At 40.1% G+C, this 26,554-nt stretch overlaps 4 protein-coding genes across 5 annotated transcripts; 1 reads left to right on the top strand and 3 right to left on the bottom strand.

Moving 5' to 3' along the window:
• Positions 1–3,569: 3,569 nt before the first annotated feature.
• On the bottom strand, positions 3,570–8,761 carry ftr84 (finTRIM family, member 84). Its single transcript, XM_034588558.1, has 8 exons — positions 7,069–8,761; positions 6,817–6,912; positions 5,807–6,040; positions 4,978–5,134; positions 4,822–4,878; positions 4,663–4,716; positions 3,854–4,496; positions 3,570–3,815 (listed from the first exon to the last, which is right to left on the bottom strand). Exons 1-7 carry the CDS (start codon positions 7,639–7,641, stop codon positions 3,955–3,957), a joined length of 1,713 nt encoding a protein of 570 aa, XP_034444449.1. The 5' UTR covers positions 7,642–8,761; the 3' UTR covers positions 3,570–3,815; positions 3,854–3,954.
• A 1,706-nt stretch (positions 8,762–10,467) lies between these two features.
• tppp2 (tubulin polymerization-promoting protein family member 2) lies at positions 10,468–14,038 on the top strand. Its single transcript, XM_034588597.1, has 4 exons — positions 10,468–10,637; positions 11,638–11,829; positions 12,300–12,453; positions 13,282–14,038. Exons 2-4 carry the CDS (start codon positions 11,639–11,641, stop codon positions 13,471–13,473), a joined length of 537 nt encoding a protein of 178 aa, XP_034444488.1. The 5' UTR covers positions 10,468–10,637; position 11,638; the 3' UTR covers positions 13,474–14,038.
• Positions 14,039–18,102: 4,064 nt separating this feature from the next.
• On the bottom strand, positions 18,103–20,456 carry LOC117763443 (ecto-ADP-ribosyltransferase 5-like). 2 transcript variants are annotated; one of them, XM_034588567.1, is made up of 3 exons: positions 20,360–20,456; positions 19,928–20,022; positions 18,103–19,322 (listed from the first exon to the last, which is right to left on the bottom strand). In XM_034588567.1, the coding sequence occupies exons 2-3, from the start codon at positions 20,000–20,002 to the stop codon at positions 18,534–18,536; spliced, it is 864 nt and encodes a 287-aa protein (XP_034444458.1). In that variant the 5' UTR covers positions 20,003–20,022; positions 20,360–20,456; the 3' UTR covers positions 18,103–18,533. The 2 variants fall into 2 exon arrangements, with proteins under 2 accessions (XP_034444458.1, XP_034444466.1); XM_034588575.1 differs by having other exon boundaries at positions 19,928–19,993; positions 20,360–20,397.
• A 1,488-nt stretch (positions 20,457–21,944) lies between these two features.
• Positions 21,945–24,121, bottom strand: LOC117763453 (ecto-ADP-ribosyltransferase 4-like). The gene is made up of 3 exons (XM_034588585.1): positions 24,052–24,121; positions 23,840–23,916; positions 21,945–23,342 (listed from the first exon to the last, which is right to left on the bottom strand). Exons 2-3 carry the CDS (start codon positions 23,912–23,914, stop codon positions 22,575–22,577), a joined length of 843 nt encoding a protein of 280 aa, XP_034444476.1. The 5' UTR covers positions 23,915–23,916; positions 24,052–24,121; the 3' UTR covers positions 21,945–22,574.
• Positions 24,122–26,554: the final 2,433 nt, after the last annotated feature.

The raw sequence follows: 26,554 nt of genomic DNA, 5'->3' as shown, positions 1-26,554 counted from the left end.
AAAATGAAGGTCTAATAAAATAATGCAGTGCAACAAGCAGTCTGCCCATGTGTAGTGAGGCAACGTTAAGGTTGTGCAGGTTGGATTTGTGGATGGAAAGACAGCGCATCAAACTTAAGTCTTTCACCATAACCATGCACACAGAGAGAATTAAAAAACAACAGATAGAATACGATTAAAAATCTATTTCAATCCATTGAGATGTGACTCACCTCTAAATGTTACAAAATGTAGTTTTTGCAACAGGACTGTTGTAATGGCTCCGGTTTTAAAGGGGACATAGCATGCCCATTTTACCACAAGTTGATATGGTTCCTTGGGGTCTTAATGAAATGTCTGTAACATACTTTGGTCAAAATACCACAAGGATCATTTCAAACAGCACCCTTTTTACCCTGTCTAAAACAGCCCTCCACAGAGTGACCTGTTTTGAGTGCCTGTTCCTTTAAGTGCTAATGAGCCAGCTCCCCCCTCCCCCCTCTCCCCCCATGATTTTAAACGATATAAATTACATATTTTATATGATATAAATTATCAAATATGCATCCCATACTTTGTATTCCCCTTCTGTTGTCCTGGAGTTTTAATTTTCCCAATCACATAATTAAATGTCCCCCTCTGCCCATCCACTACAAGCACACAAGCAGACAGACAGAGAGAGAAAGAGAGGGGTGGGGGGGGGGGGGGGGCTATGAAGACCATCATTTACCCCCGAACCCCGACATTCAACGGGTACAACAACAAGCGGAGAAAGCAGAATCGCGGGCTGACCTTATATATATACAGTCTATGGGGCTGACCAGCGGAGAAATGCACGTCTCGTGTGAACAGCCAGGCGGCTGCGCGCTTGAGAACGGCGCTGCGCTGCCTCGCAGCGGCGCTTCCGCGTCCGGTGTAAACCCGGCGTAACGAGTGGGGGTGCTCTGTGTGTTTGTGCCAGTGTTACAGTAGCGCTGAACACTGCGGAAGTCTTCCACACTGCTGGCTGTGTGGCGTTGGCACAAATTCCAGCTCACGCATGGGAGAGCGAGCGGTCGCGCCCGAGCAGCTGCTGCAGCCTCCCAGTCCCAACGATCCAGACAAATGCCACATGTGAGTGAATCGCGGGCTGACCAGCGGAGAAATGCTCGTCCCGTGTGAACAGCCAGGCGGCTGCGTGCTTGGGAACGGCGCTGCGCTGCCTCGCAGGGGGGGGGGGGGGGGGGGGGGGGGGGGGGGGGGGGGGGGTGAGGTGGGGGGTGGGCCAAGACCATGTAGGGAGACTTCCAGTGCCTTGTTACGACACAAAACCCAGGAAGCTCAATCGAGTCACTCAAGCATGACGTTTCTGACTTAGAGGAACCATAACAAAACGCGCGAGTGTTTTTTCCCCAGAGTTTTTGGGTTGGTAGACATGCCAGATACCCACATTAACCTGTAGAAGCACTAACAAAGTGGAATTTGCATGCTATGTCCCCTTTAAAAACTCAGTGTGAACCATCAACTCCCAAAAACCCCTCACTCTAATTCAACTTAGTCAACACATTATTGAGCAAATATTATATTAAATAACAATAAAATATAAAAGTAGTGCAACGTTGTTAAAGAAATGACCTTGCCTAAGCGTGTTCATCTACCACAAAAGAAAAAAAGAAACATTATGAATTGCTGATTGACATTACAGCAGTTTTAATCCAGAAGAAAAAAACAGAACAATAAAACAAAAACCTGTGCTTTGTTATGTATAAATATGAATCACTTGAATCTACAGAAAGCAATGCAACGTGATGAACTATAGCACAATATAAAGTAAACATACACAATCATATACACATGGTTTATTGACAATGATGGTGATGATTAGAAACCCCCTGAGCACACCAGTTTTCCAGCCCTGTGGAGGTAGAGGAGGGGCTGAACAAACCCAGTTGTCAAAGCGAAGCTTGTGCAGATGGTTAAGACAGTGTAAAAATCTATAGCACTGAGGCAACACTGCAGTGGAATAGCAGCAACATACATAAAGAAATGAACAACCTGGGAAGTTGTGATTATCAAAATGATTTTAAAGGCTCTTCTCTTCATTGGATTGCTCTTCTTCTTCTTCCCTGTGCCTTTTGCCCCAGGCCCGGGGCGTTTTAGAGCCCGGAGCACTGAGAGACAGCAGGAGAGCATTACAAAGAAGATGAACAAATTCTGAATGAAATACCCATACAGATACCGAGGATTTGAATATGTGTACTTGGAGTAGATACCGGAAATCAAGGTAATCATCCAGGCAACACAACCGCAGGCCAGCTTGTACCTCAGGGGTTTACACCGGAGAAATAACACCGGGTGGACGACTCCGAGGTAGCACTCGACACAGATGCAGCACTGGAACAGAGGTCGGGCGGTGAAGAGAAGAGCGCGTGAAATCATGAAGACTTCAAAACAGGGAAAATAATGTAGCTGAATAAAAACAATATAGCTCATGCAGAATAAGGAGAAAAGGATCTCAGATATAGCCAGGTTGAGAGAAAAGAAGTCTGAGGTCAGAGTGCCTGAGGCTCCTGCCAAAATCAACCACATGACGTAACCATTCAGAGGAAGACCCAGGACGCTGTTGAGAGAAATAGAGGCCAAGGCTAAACCCACATGATGGGATAGAACACTGGAGGGATCATTGACGGTGGTGTTCATTTTGTTTCTGTAAAGAAGAGGTCATGACATAAGGAAACACATACATATTTATATATAACATCACAAAAACCCTTTGAATGTAAAGCTACAGTTGTGGATTCTAACCTGGTGTGGCGCTCAGCTGTGATCCTCTGCAGTTCTGGTCCAGCAGCAGTGAAGCGACGATCTGAGCTGACATACAAATACTGTTGATATAATCGAACACACTCCAAAAACAACAGTAGGCAAACAGGCTTCGGTGGTGGACATGTTATCAAATTACTAAGGGTGGTGTGAAATAGGGCCCATTGGCTTGGAAATATGTGTTTCCAAGATATAGGGCATATCTTTTATACCTTTTACCCTCTGTTTACTGGGCTACACACAGAAAAATAAAGGTGCTAACTGGAACCAAAAATGGTTCTTCAGAGTGATGCTATGGAAGAGATGACGACTATTACTGTCTATATTAGTTTAAAGTGTCAGCTCATCTTACTTAGATAAAAATCCTATATTCTTTACCTTATCTGGGATATTTTATGTTTTATGTTAAAAGTATACTTCCTACGATTACCAGATTTTTTTGTTTTTAATTTACACAGCATGTAGGATGGTAGTAATGGATATTAATTTCATTGTACTATTCTCTATTATACTACTAAATAGCAGTAGCTTATATTTCTGTTTAGTAGCTGGTTGACTGCGCCCAACACCTGTACATTTGCATTTCCAACGATGGCTGTGCTTTGCGTCTGTCAAGGGGAAATCATGTAAAGCAGTGTTGTGCCTCTGAGTCATTTCTTTTGCAAATCGTGTGAAGTCAAAGAAGAAGGACTAATGGGAAAAACTAATGGTCACTATGAAAGTAATGCATCGCAAAATAACACGTTTTCAATGTGTTTTTCATATAACTTTATAAAACAAAAGCTTGAAAACGTGTGTAGCATGTAGCATTTATTTTTTATTATACATACACATATAAATAATTGTATTAAATCAGTTTATATTTCTCCAAACGCAAACCTGCTTAAAAGAAAGACAGCATTTAGCTACAAAACAATGGTCTTGTAGTCATTCTCACACACACACACACACACACACACACACACAGTACAGTTTTTATATTTGTGTTATTTTGATCTTATATTTTTTACATATTGCTGATCTATCTATCTATCTATCTTACAAAACTATGCAGAGTGTTGACACAACAATGAAAATCAGTGCAGAAAACAACTTTAACCTGGAGTGTACAGTAAATATTTACAACAAACAGAACTCACAATGGGCTTCCACAACTTCTCTAGTTTCTAATTCTTAGTAAGATGTGGGCTTCTGCCTGAGTTGGCAGAGAGTCACTGAGGAGCCCACCCCAAAGCCAGCGTACAGAGGTTCACTGAACTGAGCTTTGAAACGGTGGATGAGCTCCATGGTCTCTGACACTGAGTAAAAGGCCAGAGTGTTGCCTGCGTGGTCCAGGTAGACACCGATCCTTGAAGCCCGGGGAGCTTCAGGAAGGTCTCGGTCTGCTTTGTTGTGCCAGGCGGAGTAGCCCGAGTCCGAGCACAGGAGACTCCAGGACTTGTCGTTGTAGCCCAGCAGGCTGTGCGAATTCTTCCCTTTGCGACTGATGCTCTTGTAGGCCACCCCGATGGAAAACTCTCCGCTCCACTCCGCCTCCCAGTAAAATCTGAACCCGGTCAGAGGCTCCTTGCACATCACCTGGGAGAAGCCGTCAAAGCGCTCTGGATGATCCGGGTGGAACTGAACGCTTTTCTTCCGCGTGACCCTCTGATTCCCGTCGGACAAAACCAGCTCTTTATAGACTGTGTTTGGATCGAAGGACATCTTACAGGAATCTGAGAAAAAACAGCCACAGTACATATTTCATTATTCATGTTTGGATGATGAGCATCTTGTAGGGACCCAGAGAGAAAAGGTCATTCATTCATTCACTATCTCGCTGCAGGTTATTAATAAATACGCAAGTATTCACAATGATTTACACATAAAAGGTTTACTCACATCTCAAGAAGTCCGATCTTGCTTTTGGCTCCTGAAAATCCACTCTTCCAGGAACTGTTTGGATATAAAATTATTTTGTGATCCTTGTTCTCTTTCAAAAGATAAAATAAATGTATCTCATAAAAATTCACACGTTCATTCCAGTTGATAGACACGTACCTTTCAGTCGTTTTTCTCCATTTCTTGGTAAAAGTATGTACACAGGAGTCTCACTAACTGTAAAGATGAAGCAGCGTTAGGTCGGCTGGTTACTGGCCAACTTTTTGGTTTTCACATTGAAAAGATGTTTAGTGAATATTATCAATGAGAGCAAACCTGTCTTGGATATTTTGCTCAGTTCCTTCTTGCAGATGTCATCCAGATGTTCCTTCATCTCTGTGGCTGTCTTGCTCATCTCCCCAAAGGAGAACTGAGGGTTGATGAGCACTTTGGGCACCATGGCCTCAGGGGGAACACAGAGGGTTGGGAAATTCTGTCCGACAACAAGATAGGAGTTTAATATTCAACAAGTGCAATCTGAGAAGTGGCATCACCTCACCGTCAGAACATTAACAGCCGGTTTTATGCCCAACCAATACAGATTTTTTGCTGCCGATATGATTTTTCATCTATATATATAATGATTGATTTTTAACCATAAACTTTATCATCAATTTGTATAAAAAGAAAACACAAAAGAACCAAACATTTTATCAAAATATTTTTTGCATTTTAGATATTGTTGCAAACATTACATTGATCACTTTAAAAATCAACATAATAAATAATAATAATAATAATATATAATAATTGTAATGTGATGTCCGGATTGACTGAAATACTCACTAAGCACATGGATGGGAGGCTAATATTACAGTATATGAAAAGTCAGCCTCATAGATTTGGTGTCTACTGTGTAAACACCTCTGTCTGTAGCTGCACAACAAGTCACAAATTAACTGTAAACAGTCCCCTTTTATATATAATAATATAATAATCTTCTGCCTGAAAAAGCTTGAGTAACGTTTGATAAGGTCTGTTGCTTCTGTTAACATCTTTTAATGTGCAACAGACTAGCAAGGTTTGAGCGAATTTTCAAAGAGATCGTTTTCGTATTCAGACTTTATGCAGATTTGTCTTGCAGCTCTGTGAGATCTTGCAGCACCTGCAGAAAGTGAATGTTGTCCTCTGTCTCGAGGATCTGCCGCAACTCTGCGTCTCTGCGCTGCAGCTCCAGTATCTCCTGCTCCAGACGATCCAAGTAGCCCTCAGCCTGCGACATGGCTGACTGCATGTTGGCCGTTATCATCTGGTGGATTTCAGCCTTCCAGCGCTCCACCGCCTGGAGCATTTCGTGAAAGGTCTTGTCGCTTTCCGCCTGTGCTCGCTGGGCGCAGCTCTAAAATGAAAAGTCAGTTTATGTGGAACTGTTAGATACAATAACACCCACTCTAAGCACTAAAGTACAACCGTGTATTAGGGCCACATTGAAGAAAGAAAAATGTGGACATTTTGAAAATACAGTCATAATATTATGAGAATAAAGTCATAATTTTAAGAGAAAAAAGTCATAATATTACCAGAATGAAGACGTAAATTCACGAGAATAAACGTGTTATTTTAGGCTACATGTTATTTCAGAAAAGCAGCCTGTGCCTGTGTTAAAATGAACATCTAACATCTTGTGAAACTATACTTCCGTACAGGTTTCACAAATAACGAAATACTGAATCTTTTGGCACATCGGCACCACATTATCTTAAGTATCCATTCTTTGCAAAGTCTATTGAGGATTCGGTATATTTGTTTTTTTTGTCTGTTTTTCTTCCTTCAAATTTTACGATTTCATGCTCATAATATGATTTATTTACATAATATTGCAACTTTATCTGCACAATATTTTTTTCTTGTAAAACTATGACTTTATTCTTGTTAAATTACAACATTATTCTGGTAATATTATGAATTAATTCTCTAAATGTCTGCAATGTGGCCCTAATACTCCATCATACTTTACTACTGGATTGTGCCAAATTTAAATATCTACAAATCTTATATATAAAGGCTTTGATGTGGACATTTTTGTCAAATGTGGCACAATATATTGTATCTTGTCCCATACAGAATATGACAGTATCTTAACATGCAGAAATCAATGCATTTATCTGATCTTACTTTGAGAACATCCACATTATGCTTGAGCTCCTGCAGCTCCTTCATCCTCTCCTGAATGATGTACTGGACTTCAGACTGAGTGACCACCAGGACTTTCTGATGGAGGAACATGGAGGAAACAAGAGAATCTTTTATAAATTCTCCAGGAGAGCAAGATGAACTTTTGTGATCAGCTGCAGCTTCTGAATTGAATTCACAACTGAAGCAAGATTTCATTGCAAAAGGAAATCTGTCACGTTGAGCCGGACTCACTTGTTTCTCGATGCGCTCTTCTTCTGCTGAGGTGATGTTGTGGCCTCGGTGCTCTCTGACGGTACACAGCACGCAGACACACATCTGGTCAGAGCGACAGAACAGCTCCAGGCCCTTCTCGTGCTGGGGGCAGATCTTCCTGTCCAGGTGGCCCGTCTCGTCCACCAGCTTGTGTCTCTTGAACGTGGACGACTCATAATGAGGCTTGACGTGCGTTTCGCAGTAGTAAGCCAGGCACATGAGGCACGACTTCACGGCCTTGCTGCGGCGGCCCACGCAGAAATCGCAAAAAGATTCCCGCTGCATGTCGGGGAACAGCGTGAGCTCCGGGAGCTGGCGCCGGGGCTCGTGACTTACATCGGGGAGGTTACGTCTCAGGACAGGCCGCGGCGTGAAGGTAGCGCGGCACTGCGGGCAGCTGTACACACCCATGTGGTCGAACTGGTCCCAGTAGATTTTGATGCACTCCAGGCAATAGGTATCACCACAGGGGATGGTGACCGGGTCTCTCATCTCGTCCACACACAGCGGACAGTAGGCCTCAGGTGGTAAAGGGAAATCAGAGTCGGCCATGATGTTGCTGGATGATACAAATATCAGAAACACTCTGAATCAGAACAGATTTTAGTTAATTTGTGCTACTTATCCAAGAAAGTCAATGAAATAGAACTAATGGTAAGTCAAGTGCTGCCTGTCTGCCCAGAGAGAGTCCAACCACAGGCTCCTGATCCTGCACCTTCTTATCAAACCAGACACAACCCTGTTTTCTGTTGACATTTAAAGGGAAGGGTTTGTTTCTACTGTAAGCAGACAGGTGATGTGTTTCCACAGAGCTCCTTTTCCCCACGCCTGAGTGAAAGTACCGAGGTCTGCAACCAGTCTGCTTACAAAGCAGGAAATTCAGCTCATCTCACACAGCGAGGTCAAGTTGTCACATAACAGCCAATGTTGATGACCCAGAACAATAGATGAATGAGTCTCATTCAAAGACCTATCGACTTGATGGGGCTGGTCATGAGCTGATACTGTGACAGCACGTCTGTGTTTTATTTTTGTACAGAACACGTTTCACCATGACGTGTAATGTGAGCAACACGCAGGACTCTGAAATCAGTCAGAGCTGTTTGACGTTGCTTTGCATTGAGATCAACCTCAAACCATCACTTACCCTGGCAGAGCACTGGAGTGTTGATTGTGTTGGTTGCAGAAAGCCCTGTAGTTTTCCATTTGACTGAGCAGTGAGTTTCATGATGGTGCATGGTGTCAAAACAACTTCTGTTTATCCTGCGAACAAAATGCAGCGCAGCCGTTACAGCATGTGGGTTCCCACAGGAGAACATTTGACACCTGAAAAACAATAAAAGGTAAAGGAATGCAGTGGACCATTTATAAAAGCATTTCATTCAATGGTATCAGAAATGTGCTGTTTAATGAATACAAATGAAAAGAAAGAGGTTTGGATTTGTTATTACTCAAATTGACTTATTGTCTTTTTTCAAACACTAACATTACAAAATGACTAGATCCCAGTTATTTAAGTCTGTGGAAGCTTTAACTGTAAAACATTTTTTAATCACTGCTTGTAGCTTATGCCTATAAAGTACAGTATTCAATAAATTGGGCAAGAAAATGTATGAATTAGCCAATTTGTAGTTTGCAGTGACCAAACTAACATTGATTTGGAAATAGTTTCTAATTGAAGACATGAATATATCATTTTAAAGTCTTAGTTTTATTTGCATGAAGCTCAAAAGTGGCTGCACACACAAGTAATATAACAAATGCAAGAGGCGCCAAGGAAATAAAGGTTCTGATAGGTTGAGATTAAATCTGCCTTTGAAATCATTTAACATGTTTTGCATTCTGATGATTAAAGAACTATATGGTTTTGTTGCAAAAAATAATTAACTCGATGTGATTGCTTTCGAGCTCACTTTGATAGTCACATCACTTATTTCCTTAAAAGTATAAAACATAATCTGTTTGTTTTTTTGCCTGTGTGCTGGCGATAGCTGGTGGCCAGAGACATTATTTTTTTGAGTCGTTCGTCAGTCCCAGTTTGTGAATGCGATATCTCAAGAACGCCTCAAGGGAATCTCTTCAAATATGGTTCCAACATTCACTTAGACTCAAGGATGAACTGGTGGTCAGAGGTCAAAGTCATGGTGACCTCACAAAGCAGGTCTTTTGCCTTGTCAATCCTTTCAACTTTGGCACAAAAATTCACTTGAACTCACTGATTAACTGATTCGATTTCAGTTGTCAAAGTGACCCTCAAATTAATCTGGAATAAAAAAAGATATGCTGCTACCATTTCCTTTCAGTAATTAAATTCTAGCCCCGTAATCTTTCACTGATTCTGTTTGATCCCATATCAACTACAATGGCACTCAGTAGAGCACAAACAATCACCAAGGCCCAACAGTCCCTTTAAATTCAATGAAGCTGCACCACATTTCACACACGCAAACATATCAGTTCAATTAGCTACGATATGATACTGTACTGTAACCCCAGCAGAATAATAAATGTTTGACCCCTATGCTCCACACAAATGATCTCATCAGAGTTTAAGTAGAATTTAGTGACATCTAGTGGCGAAGTTGCATATTGCAGCTGAATACCCCTCACCTCACCCTACCCTTCCAAACATGATAGAGAACCTGTGGTAGCCTCCAGTGTGTTTAGTTTGTCCAGTCCGGGCTACTGCTACAATACGTGGCAGCCTCCATAGAGAGGTCCTGCTCCTGATGTAAACAAAAAGTATTTACAAACAAAGTATTTCAATATAAAGGGCTCATTCTTGGGTAAAGAAAACAATTCATACAATTTTAGATGAAACACACGAGTAAAAACATCACTAGGATTATTTTAAATCCAAATTCAGTCAACAGATCCCTTTCACCTAAATCTTACACACTGAACCTTTAAATTGTGATAATATAGCTTGTTCCATGATATTCAGTTTGAATGATAAGAAGCTGTGACATGGGATTATGTTTCCAGTAATGTGTCAGCCTCGTATTGTGAACTCTCTTTGTACTTTGAAGGGCCCACTCTCCTCTTTGTCCAGACAACAGTGCTTTTGTGACAATGACACTCAGAGAGATAAAGAGAGAAAGAGAGTGGCTGGGAGAGTGATGGAGAGGGGGAACGGCAAATAGCTGGGAGCTGAGTTTAGTGTTGCAGAGGATACAAAAAGATGAGAAACTGAAAATAAATGAACTGAAATAAAACAATATAAATATGACATAAGTAATGTTTCCACAGAGGTGACTATTTACAGGCGAGAAGCTAAAAAGACACAAGAGAGTGAGTATAGCCATGATGTCATTGACTGTGCCAGTTGGTACCCTCTCCCCCCTCCCTCTCTTGTCCTCTCTCTCCTCCTGCCTCTCTGTGTCTCTCTGTCATTGGAGGGAAATAGCCTGGGAGTGGCCGGAAGGAGGAGAGCCAGAGGAGAGCGAAGAAGAAAGAGGAGGAGGCGTAGGACGAAGAGGTCGACCAGCTCTACACGAATCAGGATTTTCCTCATTATCTCCACAGCATCCTTCTATTTACGGCAGCAGGTACATTTTACTTTCTGGGGAATTTTGGCATCGCTGTTCTCGAGCAGTGATACAGTAGAGAGACCGGAGAGGCATATCTGTTTATGCTCCAATAATGACGAATAATTTGAAATATTTATGAGCACATTTTTTAATTCACCACTACACTTTAATATCTTAAACAGATTCACTATTATTGCATCACTGTCGCATGCTTTTATTTGCTGTACTGTTCGTTTTTTCTGGTTCGACGCATTTGACGGTACCAGAGGAATAAGAAAGTGAATGCACTCTGGTACTTGCAGTGTGCATGAGAAGTGTATTTAGATGCTCTCTCTGGAATTAATAAAAGCACAGTATTTTAATCATGAAACAACTTGAAGGGTTAAATTTGAATTTCTTTGCATAAATCACATTCTTATTACCCAACCTTACTGAATGATCACCCCCAGAGAGAGAGAGAGATTGAGTAAAGGAGAAGGAGGAGAGAAGGAGCCTGTTTCTTCATTCACTGAACAGCAGATGAGCCATTTGTAAACTGAGTTGATTGAATTACATTGGCCTCAGAATAGCTTGGATAACACTAACACAACAGGGATGGATGTGAAAGTGTGTATCTGTATGATCTATATGCCTGTGTGTGTGTGTGTGTGTGTGTGGGGGGTGGGGGGGGGGGGGGGGGGGGGGGGGGGGGGGGGGTGGGTGTGCCTCCACTTATGCTGACCATCATGACAGTCATTTCTTGGCAGACAGGACATCAATCAGCTAATGGATTCATTATGAATTAGAACATTCTTCCATTTCACAAAGTGTCCTCACAGGGATAGAGAGTAAATCACCCAAAGTCCTCTAAGGATGTCAACACTTTTGAATGGCAGTTTTAGTTTAAAGACAGTGGAACCGAATGCAGCTATAATGCTGCTATATTAACATCATCAATTGGTTTGTGTGAGCCTGTCAACAAAATCTCTTTGTGTGACTGCACACTGATGGTAAATGCATGTTTACGTGCATCTCTCAGCATGGCCGAGGGCTCAGTGAGTGCAGCGGAGGTGGAGACCGCCTTCCAGAAGTTTGCGGTCCACGGGGACACCAAGGCCACGGGGAAGGAGATGAACGGCAAGAACTTTGCAAAGCTTTGCAAAGACTGCAACGTCACAGACGGGAAGAACGTCACCACCATAGACGTGGACATAGTTTTCAGCAAAGTCAAGTAAGAGTTCACTCAGGCTCCGCCTTCCACAGCTAAGATGTCACATCAACCGTATCACAGTGAGACACACAGCTGGTACAAACGTATACTGTACATCAGCAGTCCAGTTCAATGCCTTTGTTTTTGTATTTCTCCAAAGTATTTCTCTTGGTGCATAATGACGAGTACGGCATGCACACATGCAGGACGTCTTTTACCATGGCCAGGACTGTATGACATTATGTTTAAAATCTTTGAGAGGTTTATTTCACTTTTTTCTAGATGAATTAATTGTTGAAAAAGCTAATTGCATTTTTCGGTGCTCACTTTTTTTTCTATAGCAAATCTAATAATCATACAGTTATACCAACAGAGAGTAGCACCTTGAGTTCATTAGACATTTCATTATATTAATATGCAAAGACACTCGTGACATTACTTGGATCATTCTCTTATTTTTTGTCATTTGGCAACATATTCTGTTCCCTCAGGGCAAAGTCAGCTCGTGTAATCACATTTGAGCAATTCAACCAGGCCCTGACTGAACTGGCTGCCAAGCGTTTTAAAGGCAAAAGCAAGGAGGAGGCGCATCAACAGCTCTATGGTCTCATTGTTGGGAAGGAGCCGACCAATGTCGGAATCACTGTGAGTGTTTCATTAATCATAACCCCCTCACCATTCACTCGCCTCAAGAAGGTAACATCCAGGCACTGTATTTATGGATTCCTCCAAATTATATCAAAGTTCTCAGATTAAAACACCACAACACAACTGATAATAAATCAATGTTTACACTTCTAATTGGATAAGATTTGGTATGAAATTAAGAAAATGCATCAGATTGTGTTAATATATCAAAGTTAATTATAGTTAAGGTGGAATGTGGAGGGACTTTAATCTCTGATTAAGTGAGATTCATAATATTGTGTTCACATAACTCTTTTTTTATTGGTTAAAAATGGTCTATATACTATGGTCACTGTTTAGCCCAAAACTTTGACTGTAGGTTTTTGTCAGCTGCAGTGTCATTTTTGATTTTACCAGCAGATGGCGACAAAGAAGTTTCATATCTAGCACATTTTTTCAGTTTTTCACATCCAGCACAGACTTAACAGTGACACGTCGTTGTACAGTAATCACTTTATTATTATTTTTTACCAGGATGATATTTATAGAATGAAAAAAGTATTCAGATAAGTACTCACTAATGCTGTGGGGACCTCAACCCGTTTTTACACTCACATTGTGGGGACTTGACCCATAATGCCTGTGCGTCCTTATGGGGATGAAAAGCATGTCCCCATAAGACAAGTCAGAGTAAATACTTGTTGAGAAAGCCTTTAAATGAATGTAAGTCAATGTAATGACACAATAACTCCACTGTGTGTGTATGTGCTATTATCTGTACCTGAACATGTTTGTTTATTTCAGTTTTTACAGTATTTATTTTTTTAAATCTTCCATTGTATTTAGAAAGTAGCGAAGGCAGCAGCTGTGGACAGACTGACTGATAGCACCAAGTACACTGGATCGCACAAGGGGCGGTTCGATGATTCTGGCAAAGGAAAAGGGAAGGCCGGGCGCGAGGACATCCCAGACAGTAGTGGCTACGTGTCAGCGTACAAGGGCAGCGGCACTTATGAAGACAAAGTTAAAGAAGCATAATTTTGTTGAAAGTTTCGGAAAACTTGAATAAGGGGTATAACAATAAATAATTGGCAAATGTATTTTAAAAGATGAAAGAAATATACATGTTGAATGTACTATGGGCCAATTCATTACACTCAACACAAAAAAGAAAATTCAATTGGAGCTTCAAGGTTTTCGTAAGTGAAATTAATACATTAACCGGCAGTAACAGCTGAGGAGTGTTCTGAAAATATTCTCAGTTATTTTACAGGGACCAAGAGATTAAACTGCACTCTGCTTTATACTGTAGCTTAACACTGTGCCTTTAAATTGCTTCATCTGCTTCCGTGAATGCTCTGAAATAATGTGCTGCTATTCTCAGCTAAATTGATGCGATGGCTAAAAATGTAGCCGGTTTCAAGAAATGACGCTGTCTGTAGTCTGTGCTTCACTTGCTAAGCTTTATATTTCACTGCCTTTTGCTACATGGTCAATCAGAGCCCTTTCTTGTTGTAGTTACAGGATTCATTCATATAATTGAAATAAAGTATGTTATGTGGACAAATGTAACCAGAAGTGAAGAAGACAGATTTTGATTCTATAAAAAAAAGATGTAGATAGGATACTCTTAGATTATTTTTATTTCTTATCTTTTTCCTATTGATCAAATCACATCATTTCATTTAAATGAAAAAATAAAAGATCATTCCTTCACTGCTTGAATGAAAGGCTCACGTGAATATATGTAAAAGCTAAAATAAATATTTGAAAATGCAACAACACAATTGTCTTATATCCATATATGTTTTTTATTACAATTTAGTTTACTAATTTAATTCACATTTTAGTAACAATGGAGGTATATTGCAATGTAACATGAAATAAGAAAATCCTTTAGATGGGTTTTCAACCTATCAGAACAAACAGTATTTAGGGATACATGTATGATATGATATATTCTATTGAGCGGCAATGCAATCCATTACTGCATAGGATATAAACAGACATAACAAGGACATTCTGCTGATAGGATTATACTGTAAAAGGTTACATAAAAACATTTTTTTAAACTATCAGGGGCAGTGTTCCCCATAAATATCTCACGTATATGTTTTCGATGAATAGCTACCCAAAAGAAAATGCTGGTTACATCATCTGACATGAGTATAACCCTCACATAAGCTCTGTCCATTTCAAAGAAATAGCCCGGATACAGTTTCACAACATAAAGAGTTCATGTAGAATAATTAACACACACTAACCCGGACCCTCCTTGCAACATGATGCCGGAGGTATTTAAGGAGGCTTCATCTGAAGCATTTAACGTAGCTTATCATGTGGTGCTTATGTTTAAAGATAACTCTCCTCTCCGATACCTCACACTACAGGCACGACCTGATAAGCATCACTTGGGTTTTGTGTGAATGCTCGAGTTGAATTTCATCGTGCAGACCCTGTGTTCTGTGTAATATAATGCTTGACTCATGAATCCCTGTTATCGCTGAAGTGTCAACACATAGTTAAGGAACCAAACAGTATATAGAGGAACATTGTGAAATTATTTTAGCTCTTTTTACATGTTCATATTTAAAGCTCATTATTGGAGGGGAAACAAAGACGTGCACAACAACACTACCATAGAATTACCTCATGAATTTAACATGGCAAATTATTTAGGTAAGAATCCAGCAGATTTAGAGCAACAGTGATGTAATTTTGGCTTTCTGAAAGTCGATAAAGGCAGTCCTGGGATGTAAAAGGACTTTGACAAAGGACAAGTTGGACAAACCGTTAGTCTACTTTAGCACAGTACAATTTAAAAATTTTTTTTTGCAGAGTTAGGAACAATATAAATTCTTCATGAACAGAGAAAATCGATATGTAGGAGACTTAGCTTTGGAAACCATAATTCTAACCAGCTTTACAAGTTGTGAAACAGGTGAGGTTACAGTAATGTGCAGCTTCACAGATCTCACACCGGTGATGTTACAGAACTGTATGAGCTCAGAAAGGAAGAATCATTGACATATGACCAACAAGGTTTTAAACATTAAAGCCTTGATTGATCATAAAAACTGTTTAAGAGTTCGTTAAATAACACAAGTGTCAATGTTCAGCTCCACACTTTCCGTTTCAAACTGCTCCCTCATGGTCGGACCATGAACAACAGTCTTGGCTAAACCAGGCCAGTCTTTGATCACCAGGTTCCAACAGAGTGACAGGTGCAGAGGGATAATGCAGCAGGATCTTCATAAGCAACAGACTGAGAGGTCATATCAGCTAACGTGACACCTCTGAGCCCGCGTACATACACACTGGCTCTTTCAGATACAATCCAGGACATTTTAATATACACTGGGGAGCTCATCAACTGCCAGCTTATATAGACTCCCAGCAGGTGAGGCCAATTCCTCAATGAGGAGGGAGGAGCCTAGCAACCAGAGCCTCTGAAGGAAAAACACAGGCCGGGCAGAACCAGGACTATCACACTGTCCTGGCAACTTCAAAGAAATGCCCTCAGAACACAGGACTGGGAGGCGGGACTGAGACACCCTGAGACACTACAACTTAGATACTATTATTAATATTATTGCTATTATCATTATTACTATTATAGTTTACTGGTGCTGCTATCATCAATAACACAATTATGTCAATCACTTTCATTATTAACCAGTCTGACAGTGCTTTAATACATTCTTTACGCAACTATTCCCGCTCCCCCTCTCTCATTTCTCTCCTCTCACCGAAACCAGTTGAGGCAGACGGACGCCCACACTGAGTCTGTTTCTGCTAAAGCTTCCTTCCAGTTAAAAGGGAGTTTTCTCTCCACAGTCGTCAGTGCTTGCTCATTGTTGGGTTTCTTTAAAATATTGCAACATCTAGATCTTAGAAATGTGAAGTGCCTTGAGATAGGCTGATGTATGTTGTGTTTTGGTGCTACACAAATGAATTTGAATTGAATTAAGCTCCTCTCAACGGTTCACTATCATGGTTATACTGTATATCTGCACTCTTGCCCTTTTAAATCAGCATTATAATCGTGTTCTTACTAATCTTCCAATTTTTCTTTTTGGGGATTTTCCTCAATTGGGAGCTGTCCATCTTCCTTTTCTTCTCTAATAATCACGTATATGTGACGTGAAGTTTGTAATATTCTGTGAGCAGCTCTGGCTCACCCTAGGTATTTCCTAGGGTGAGTGAGCTCTCCTCGGGCTATTTTCAAACATGAGGCTGAGTAAAAAGCAGACTTATTATTACTAAGTAATGTCCTGAACAACAGTTGGGACCAGGCTTATCACTAGAGCTCTCATTTCAACACCTACCAATCACCAATTTATTGAAATGAGCCAAATGTTTTATTAACTGTAAAACTACATTTAGTAACTTCAGTGTGGAAATCAGACAGAGCCTTGAGTTTGCATCCTGATTCCCAACTGTGTGTTAGGTTTTGACAACTAAAAGAACTTTGGCTATATGGAAAGATTGTAGTTTTGGTAAAATGTTAACAAAAAAGTAATGTTTGAAACCTCTAAGAACTTTTTCTGTATGAAACCAGACCAGATTTTTAATAATACTATCACTGCAGGATCAGATATTCTATCAGACATAAAACAAGACATTGTCAATAAACATTTTACTACTATATAATAGACAGTTGAATAATAGATCCAGTTGCATTATCTTTTATTAAAACCATATTTTGATTTTAATATCACTTGTGTGTAAGTATACATTCAACAATGTGGGTCCCACTCACCCTCATGGAGTCTACATGGTTCCAGCAAAGCAGCCCACACAGTGATACAAAGATCAGCATGTTACCCTTCATCATTGTGGTCAGAAAAAGTCTGTAAAATTACTGACAGACACAAAACAAGTCATCAACAATCAACTGCATCATATCAGTATCACAGATATATTTAAATACCTGAAACGATAAACGCTTAAACTCTTTCTCTGTTCTCAAAGGTTTCTCTCATCAGTCTGCAGGATGTTGGCATCTGACTACGTGAACCTCTTGTTTGTGGTGCAATGGTTTTGATGAGACATCCAGTTCCCAGCATGTGTTTCAGTTTCTCACGATTAACTCTCTATTTGTTTTTGAGGTCAAACAAGTCTTAAGACCTCACACGTATGTGGAAATGAAAGAAAACAGCCTGAAGCCAAGTAACACAATCACGTGTGCACAAATCATTGTTAGAGACTGAGATGTCTGTGAAATTATCTAATTTTGACTAATCTGGTCTTCTCTTTTTCAAGATGCATATGGTAGGCGGAGTTCCTGAAGATCATGTTCATAGCACCGCTACATGGCAGCACCACCACTATCCCACACAAGTTCATGATTTATGGGTCCTTTATATGTCCATCTTTATTGAACCTACTTGTGAGTTTATTATGCTAATTAAACAAATTGCCCAACATGCAACCCTCTGCAACCAAGTTGAAATGCAAGACAGAAAGGCTTAATTGGGTGGAAGTCCTGAAACTGCAGCCTCTGGTATTGCAGGGATGTATTACTGGTTATAGTGTCAGTATCAAAGGTCCAAGTCCAAGGATAAATGCCTGTATTTTTTGCGACTTCTCTAGTGGTGTAAATAAAGCCCTCTATCTTTGTATGACTTATGACAAGATTCTTATGCTTGAAGTATATCTCGTATCAAGGATGTTCAGAAACTTTTATTGATGTGTGCTTTCAGAAGGCAGAAAAACAAAGCTTTTCAAAGTTAAGAAAGAAAATATAAACCTATACAGTGGTTTAAACATTCAAACATTCATTTCCCCTTTTTTTTTTACACCCTGACCACGCGGACGATGTTCTTCAACTCGACTTCCTCCTTTGCGGTCACAAAAGATGATCTGGAACATGTTGGTATTCTTTTCATCCGTCCAGGTGAGAAAATATGAAGTACTTTCACAGTGCAGTTATTAAAGGTACCAATGACTGTCTAAAATACAAAGGGGCAATATTAGGTCAAAGCTGCACAGTGTAATATCTGAATATATTGTGAGCAGGAAAATAAATTGTTAACTGATAGTTTCAAGTTTCATTTCTCACTCAAAAATTTGAGAACCCAGTGACTACTGGACTTTTATTTGTTCACAACTTTGCAGTTCAGATTGCTCTTAAAGCCTGCACTCTCCAAGACGTACACAACCTTGCATGACGTTAGACCCATATCTCGTATTTTACTATTATCTTTAACTATCTCAGTTATGTTGAACATCTCATAAGGAGGGATGAGCACCTCTACTTCATCTTCATAATTATAAAATGTATAATGTTTCAAAAAAGCCCCTGAACAGGTCTTGATTTTGAAGCAGGTCTCATTACCAAACCGTACCAGGTATGGCTTGTAGGAGCTAGAGGCAAAGGACCCAAATCTAATTATATGGTTGATTTGACCAGTAAATCTTTCTGAGTTTCGTCTATAAGTAGTGTGGCAGTAGTTGTTGTTATTCAGAATCTGTACAGCAGATGTCAGCATGAAATGTAAGTAGTGGAACTGGAATGAGGATCTATAGTTGTTCCTTTTGATGCGGACAGCATTATTGAACACTGAGTAAATCTCATCATATGTGTAAACGCAGATGGCACGCAGGTGATCTTTGGTTAGACCCTCATCCTCCAGACGGGCTATTCTCTCTTCTGCACACTTTTCTGCCTCATTCCAGGCATTTTCAAATGTTTTGTTCACGTACTTTTCTTCAAAGTATTTGCTCTTGACCATTCTCATCATTAGTTCATTGCAGCCAAAGTACATGTCATCAACCGACTCTTCAACCATGTTCAATGGGATGTTACTGCTTTGGTCAACCTCCTTTAGAATGATGTTGTCACGGCGCTGGTTGACCTCCATTGGTAAAGACTTGAAATGGATCTAAAGGAAAACAAATGAAAAAGGGAAAGGTCATTTAACAGAGTCAAAATATACTTAATTATTCTAAGTGTCCATATAAAAACCTGGTTTATATGGTGAAAGTAATTTCCTGAATAACAGTTGAGGCCAGGCATATCACTTGTTTAAAAAATAAGACTGCAGCTATAGTGTGTAAGCTAACTTTTGCACAGTGCAACTATTATTTCTTCACTGGTTGGATCATTTTCATAGGCAATACATGTTTTAGTAACAATAACACCATTAACTTCAGTATAGAAATCAAACAGTTGTGGCACCAGAGCCTTCGGTTTGCATCCTGATTCCCAACTGTGAACTATGAAACCAGACCATAGTCTTTCACAAACTTTATCCAACCAACTACCTGTGTCTATGCATGTAATTATTTTATAATGACATTGTTGATGAACAATTTACTGATATATTCAACATCAACATTTACTAGCAAATTGCCAAATACATTATTTAACCATCATTTACTCATTGTTTTGATAGATAATCCGGTTGCATCAAGTTTTCTTCACTTTGTGTTGCATGTCAGTTGTATATAAATGTAAATTCTATGAGATAGCATTGGTTCCACTCACCCTCATGGAGTCTGCATGGTTCCAGCAAAGCAGCCCACACAGTGACGCAAAGATCAGCATGTTACCCTTCATCATTGTGGTCAGAAAAAGTCTTTCTAAATTACAGACAGACACAAAACAAGTCAACAACAATCAACTGCATCATATTGTGTACCAGTATCACAGCCACTGTATTTTTACTTCTGCCAAGGATGTTTTTTGTCCGTTAGCAGGATTACGCAAAAATAACTAAATTGATTTTATTGAAACTTGGTAGAATTTGGGTGAAGGACAAGTCATTAACTTTTGGAGCAGATTCGATCCACTTTCTCTGACCTAAGATTGGGTGTTAGCTTTGGCCGAGGTATGCACTGAAATGGTTAATGGAAAAACATTGAAAATCTTTCAGCAATTAACAAGGTAAGTGTTTCTCAGAAGTTGATTTCAACTCACCAGTCTGCAGGATGTTGAGCAGTAAGTGAGCCCCTCAGGTAACCAGCCCTCAGCTTGTGCTTCAGGTGCCCATGTTCCACTTTATATATGCGTTGCCCTTTTGGTAGAACAGGAAATAAGACCTCACACATATTAACATGCGTCAAAAACATAGCCTGAAAGATGAAGCCAAGAAACAGAATCACATATCCACAAATTATTGTTAAAGCAGACACTTTTCTGTATGTTTCAATATCTAATTTTATTGCATTATAAAAAAACTAATGGTTAAAAGGGAATCGTAAGAATTATTTTTGATTCTGTGAGTCACACTCAACCGTTTTTTAATAAGCAGTCAATTCAGAATGTCTGCTCTGCATGATCACATGGATTTGTTGAATCAACCAGTCCTCAGCATGTGTTTCAGGTAGGTGGAGAGGAGCAGAAGTAATAACAGTGTCTAATTTTTTCAAACTATAGCATCCCTGATGCACAGCCTGTTTTATTGAATTTTTATTTAACCAAGCTGTCACATAGATCTTTAAGGTAATGTTGTTACATTGCATTTTGTAGCTTATGGACTCAGAGGCCCAGGTCCCAGAATTCATCGTGACCTCTCACCTGGTAAAAGTAAAAGATTATTTTTTATGCTTCAAGTATATGGGTCATGTTCTGTAACCTTTTTGTTGTTGTTGTCTGGTTTGAGGAAACATTAACAATGAAGTCTACTTCAAATGTATGGGACAAATCTTTGTGAGAGGTAAGAAAGAAAAAAAACGTGTGTTTCCGAGTGCTTCACACATACCATGTCTCTTTCACACCCTGACAACACAGATGATTTCTTCAACTAGACACCCCCGTTTGTGGTCACAAAAGATGGTGGGAAACATGTCGGTGCTTTTTTTCATCTGTCTTATGCGTGAGAACATTCTCCTTCAAAGCCAATTGTGCATTTCCTACATTCACTTACTGTGCACTTATTATCGAGCTAACACTGACAGTCTAAACTACAAAGGTGCAATATCAAACAAAAGCTTCCCCATAAATTTCAAGACCAACAATACTTCCTCTTCCCTCAGTGGGTTAACTGTCAACTGATCGAATGCACTCATTGACCACAGCTCATTGACCACAGTGTTGACCAAACTATTGTCCAGTTGATGCAGTTTGCATACATCAACACTATAGAGGGCAGCTGCAAAAATATTCATACACATGCATTCTTAACTATTACAATTTGTAAAGCTTACAAAGTTTAGCCCTTAAACAATAAAGCTGGTACATACAATATTATTTGTAAAGTTGCTCCTACACATGCCAGTTTGTTCAGAAACAAACAAAGACAAACAAAACAAAATGTTTAATGCCAGAGAGCAGTGTTTGTAAGTCTTTAACCAGGTAGGACAGTCTGAACTGTAGATTTATCCAGAATTTATCACAGTCTAGACTCAGATACTCTGATATCCACTGCAACATTTCAAAGAACAATAATCGTGGTTTCATAAGATCATTGTGGAGGATGTAGTTTTATGGTGGACAAAAAAGAAAAGAAAACAATCAATGTGTTTTCTCTTTGCTCTTCTCACTGGTTTGAAGTTTGAAAAACTGCAGCATTAGACTGTGAGTAAAGGCTTGTTCAGGCCAGAGAGGCCTATTCAAAGCACCTCATTAAAATACGTACACGTAGCTTTTTCATTGGATATGCAAAGATAATAGACCAACATCTGTTCATTCATCGTTTTCAGTATTCCAAGTTTGATTTAATGCTATAACTCAGTAATTCACTTGTGTTATTCCTATTAACTGTTAACTATGCGTTAGTTTCTCATGCATTCCTTGGTAACTGGCATTGGCAACCAATATAGTATAAGTGTACCCATTAATTTTGATTAAGACAAACCAAAATTGTAATTAACCCCACTATTATACTGAAATAGCCCCGAAGACATCACATAAAAACCACCTCTTCCAACTTAATGATGGATAAAGCTCTGCTGTTCACAAAGGAAAAAACAAAACCCACATTGCTCTTTCACCAATTTATTGAATTCATGTAGAAAATTACAAATGTTGAAATGCTGATAAAAGCAAAACACGTTGATGCACATTCATGTGGTTGAACACATTGTTGTGGAAGCATGCGAACTCAAGCATGAAGTCAGCGGTTGAGGTGAATGCATAGACATATTGTAATGAGCTTGGACTTTTGAAGAATCACTCGGTTTGCTAGACAGGACTAAATGATGCTCACTCTGCTCCACCTGGTCTTTCTTGCATATGCATCTTTGCAGTTCAGATTGCTGAGAACTCCTGCACTCTCTAGGATATACACGCTCTTACAGTCGCGCAGATTTTGTGGAATTTTTTTCTTAATTTTCTTGATTATTTTAAAGCACTCATAAGGGGGAATAAGCACCTCTTCCTCACTGGTCAATTTTGAATAGTTCTTCAAGGGAGCACCCAAACAGGTCTTGATTTCAAAGCACGTCTTGTTACCAAAGTGTTTCAGGTCTGGTCTGGCAGAGGTGGAGCTAAAAGAACCAAAGCGAATTATCTTGTTGACTTTACCAGTGAACACATCCTGTGTTCTGCGGTAAGTGATCTTACAGTCTGTATTATTACCGAGAATCTGTACGGCAGATGTCAGCCAGAAATGTAAGAAGTGGAACGGAAAGGTGCCATATTGTTTTCTGCCTGTTCGGACTGCAACGTTGAACGTCTTATAGAACTCTTTATAGTTAGATGTAAAAGCACAGATTGCTTGTTTGTGATTCTTGGTCAACGCTTCATCTTTTTTATCTTTATTTCGGAATTTGGCAGTAGCAATTTTATCACACTTTTTCCAGGCTTCAGCAAATATCTCCTTGTTCTCTTTATTGAAGTATTTGTTGTTGACGATTTGTGCCATCCTCGCGTTGCAGCCAAAGTACATGTCATCAACAGAATCTTCAGCCAAGTTCAATGGGATGGACCGGATGGCATCTCGTACAGCGACGATTCTGATCTTTAGGGGAAAGAAAGAGATGAGAAGAAAAGCTATGAGTCAGATGTAATTTAAACCATTGTGCTGTGGTGTCAAAAGTATCCACATGGCTTACTTAAGTTAAAATAAGATTTCCACACTAAGTCCTCAGTTACAACAATAAAGTTCAGTCAAACATGTGTAAAAGTAAAGTATTATCTCCCAAAATTTTCTTAAAGCAAGTATCCCTCATGATCAACAGCACCTGTCACTGTTATATTATTGTATCAGTGACAAGTGCATTGTATTTCATAAACTAATCGTGAACTGAAAATCAACTGAAGCTATCACACATATGTCGTAAGTACAATATTTGTAGAAGAGGAATGATTTAAATGGAAAATACTAGAATACCTCATGATTGTATCTCTTAAACTTGTGACTTTCCGCGAGAATATTACTTTTTAATAAATTAGTAAAAAGTAATTTAACCCAGCTAACATTATGTTGCGGACCAACCTATGGTATGAACCACTGACCGTCTTGGAGCCAACAGGAAGCATCCAGCAAAGGAGCAAAAACAGTGGAACAGAAACGAGCATTTTACTCGCCATCACTGCAATCAGACAAAAAAATGTACTTAATGTAGTGGTAGTGATAACGTACAGGTACAGGTTAATGCATACTGTGTCTGGACGGATGTTTTATTAAATATTTATATATATGATCGAGAAAAATGTAATCAACTCACCGGTCTTTCAGAGGAGAAGGTGTCTGATCAAAGGTTATGATGGAACAATGCACAATGCTTTGAGATCTCCATAGACAAACAGCCCTCTGACACGTCACACACGTTTGGGGCGTTATTGTGACAGTGGGTTTTTGGTTTTACGTATGACGTGTCGTCTCAAAGGACTTGAGGTTTAGTTTCAGATCTGCTAGAATGAACTGAAGCTCAGTGTGTGACCTTAACACTGATCGACTGCAGGCAGTTTGCACAACCGGTCAATTAGAACAGCGTCCTTTTTGTGTCCTTTTTGTGTTTGAAAACAGTTTGTCAAAATTTCACAAGTTAATTTGTTTCTCTGTCATAAACAAAAGGAACAAGAGGAATCCAAAAGTTCCTCCAGGTAAAACTGGAGCACATGTAACTTTGACCAGAGACATATGTAATAAAGTAAGGGATCATCATTCATTCATCAAAAAAGAACATGCACGGCATTTAGATTTGGTGTCTAGGCTCTGGTTTAGACGTAACCTGAAGGCCAACATAGGTTATCCTGCTTGGAAGGGGAATGGGGTTCAGTTAGTTAGAATCATAGACTGTATATAAAGACCTTAATACTGCCATCTTGTGTATTTGGAACCAGAGTCTGTACCGTAGAGATCGGGGGGTGGAGCCATGGTGGCGAGGCCCCGCTGACCAATCACAAGTCAGTCTCCACTGTCAATCATGACAACTCACCCCATTTTTATAGCACCAAATTGGAAAAATGTGCACTTGAAGAAAAATTAGTGTGGGTTAGAAACCATCTCTGAGAATTTTTAATTTTTTGTTTCAGTGCATGTCCAATACACCAACATAGAGGAGGCAGGGTTTATGACCTTTGCTACAGTCAGCCACCAGATGGCCATCGAGAAGCTTTGGCCTCACTTTCAGGGAGCTGTCATGTCGTCCATCTTCATCACTGCAGGTATTTTGACGTGTCACTGTAGGGAAAAGGGATCACAGACATAACAAAGGCTCTGTTCTTGTCAAGAGAGCCAGTACCACGACAGAGTGATAGTCATCCCACAACCCTGAGAGCGAAGAAGCTAAATGTGATTCAATCTCCATTTATTTTGCTATTTCCAACTGCGCTTTTCCCACTTTTGTAAAATATGTCAAGGAAATATATTTTGTGAAATAAGTATGATGTTTCAATAGCTTTCCAGCAGATGGCAGCATTATGCAACCGGTGGCCCCTGTCATTAAATCGCCTGAGCTGTTCCCATCATGATGTGTGTGTGTGTGTGTGTGTGTGTGTGTGTGTGTGTGTGTGTGTGTGAAAAGAAGGGAGTGGAGACACAACATGCTTTGAGAGCTGATTAAAGATGGAGGGCAGAGGTTGATCTTTCAGGACATCAGGATAAAAAAAGAAATGGAGATAGGAAGGAACAGACAATAGCTATCAGTCTCCTGCAGGCCCAGTGGAGAGATCAGAGCCAAGTTTGGAGCTTGTGAGAAGACAGGAGCGCAGAAATAAAAAAGAGTGCAAACAAACAGGGAATGTGAAGCTTGTGAGAGGATGAGGGATTGGCTGGGGATAGATATTTGGCTTAGCTGTAGCATACCTTGGAGAGCAAGAGAGTAACGAAGGACTACAGCAAAGAGAGAGAGGCAGAATAAGAGAAGACCCAGCGGAGAATGGGAGCTGTGCAAACACAGCAAGGTAGGAGTGTGTGTGTGTATATGTGTGTGGGTGTAGTGTTCAGCTGAGGAAAGAAAAGAAATGAATGCAGCTAAAAAACACAGAGTGAAGGGTTCGTACACTAAGGATGGAGAGGAACAGAATGGAGAGTCCAGCTATAGACTAAACTCCCCCCCTGTATTTACACACACTACATGTTCACAGACCTGAATTAGCTGTGACAGTGAGTGTCTTAAAGAAGCAATCAGACACTGATGTACAGTTACCGCTGCACCACTTGTGTCAGGTGAGTGGCTGCTGGCTGCTGCCGGCTCGGGGGACGTTATCAGTGTGTGGTCGCCGAGGCCCACAGGGCAGCCGATGGCAGCGTCTGGAGCAGGACATGCTAAACACAAAACAGGATCCTTTGCTGATCTCAAAAGGTTGCAATTAGCCACCACACACGTTAGCAAAAGGGACGACACAATGCTGACCTACTGGTTCTTTTACACAGCAAAAGTCAAATGAATGTTACCCACCTTGTCAAGCAGAAACAGAACAACCTCTTCATCTGTTACCTTTCAACTCTCGATGGTCTTTTCGCTGTGTAAACGGCTCAGCAATGTTCACATGGGTCTTCGCCCTTTTGTTATTTCATTATCTTCTTTGGGTTTGCATTTAGAGCGCTACTGTGAAAATAATTGTGGGTACAAGGTCATGTGCGTACGTTATCCAGGTCTACTTCCCGTGCCTTGATGGTAGAGGGCAGATCTTGTTTGAGATGGACAGAATCAAGGGGGAGGAAAAGAAATGTGACTGAATGAGCAAAGAAATGAAGAGGGACTTGAGAAAGGGGAGGACTAA

Source organism: Hippoglossus hippoglossus, chromosome 1 (assembly GCF_009819705.1).
Source record: "Hippoglossus hippoglossus isolate fHipHip1 chromosome 1, fHipHip1.pri, whole genome shotgun sequence".
In the NCBI taxonomy this organism is placed as follows: Eukaryota; Metazoa; Chordata; class Actinopteri; order Pleuronectiformes; family Pleuronectidae; genus Hippoglossus; species Hippoglossus hippoglossus.
Note: the sequence above shows the minus strand (reverse complement) of the source record. Positions and strands in the feature narration are given on the sequence as shown.

Coding starts and splice junctions, on each gene's coding strand:
- ftr84 (XM_034588558.1), bottom strand. CDS start 7,641: ATGGCCGACTCTGATTTCCCTTTACCACCTGAGGCCTACTGTCCGCTG. Junction 6,913..7,068: donor AAGAGCGCATCGAGAAACAA/GTGAGTCCGGCT, acceptor TTCCTCCATCAG/AAAGTCCTGGTGGTCACTCA. Junction 6,041..6,816: donor ATAATGTGGATGTTCTCAAA/GTAAGATCAGAT, acceptor TTTTCATTTTAG/AGCTGCGCCCAGCGAGCACA.
- tppp2 (XM_034588597.1), top strand. CDS start 11,639: ATGGCCGAGGGCTCAGTGAGTGCAGCGGAGGTGGAGACCGCCTTCCAG. Junction 11,830..12,299: donor ATAGTTTTCAGCAAAGTCAA/GTAAGAGTTCAC, acceptor CTGTTCCCTCAG/GGCAAAGTCAGCTCGTGTAA. Junction 12,454..13,281: donor CGACCAATGTCGGAATCACT/GTGAGTGTTTCA, acceptor CATTGTATTTAG/AAAGTAGCGAAGGCAGCAGC.
- LOC117763443 (XM_034588567.1), bottom strand. CDS start 20,002: ATGATGAAGGGTAACATGCTGATCTTTGCGTCACTGTGTGGGCTGCTT. Junction 19,323..19,927: donor ACCATGCAGACTCCATGAGG/GTGAGTGGAACC, acceptor GTTTTCCTTTAG/ATCCATTTCAAGTCTTTACC.
- LOC117763453 (XM_034588585.1), bottom strand. CDS start 23,914: ATGGCGAGTAAAATGCTCGTTTCTGTTCCACTGTTTTTGCTCCTTTGC. Junction 23,343..23,839: donor TTCCTGTTGGCTCCAAGACG/GTCAGTGGTTCA, acceptor TTTCCCCTAAAG/ATCAGAATCGTCGCTGTACG.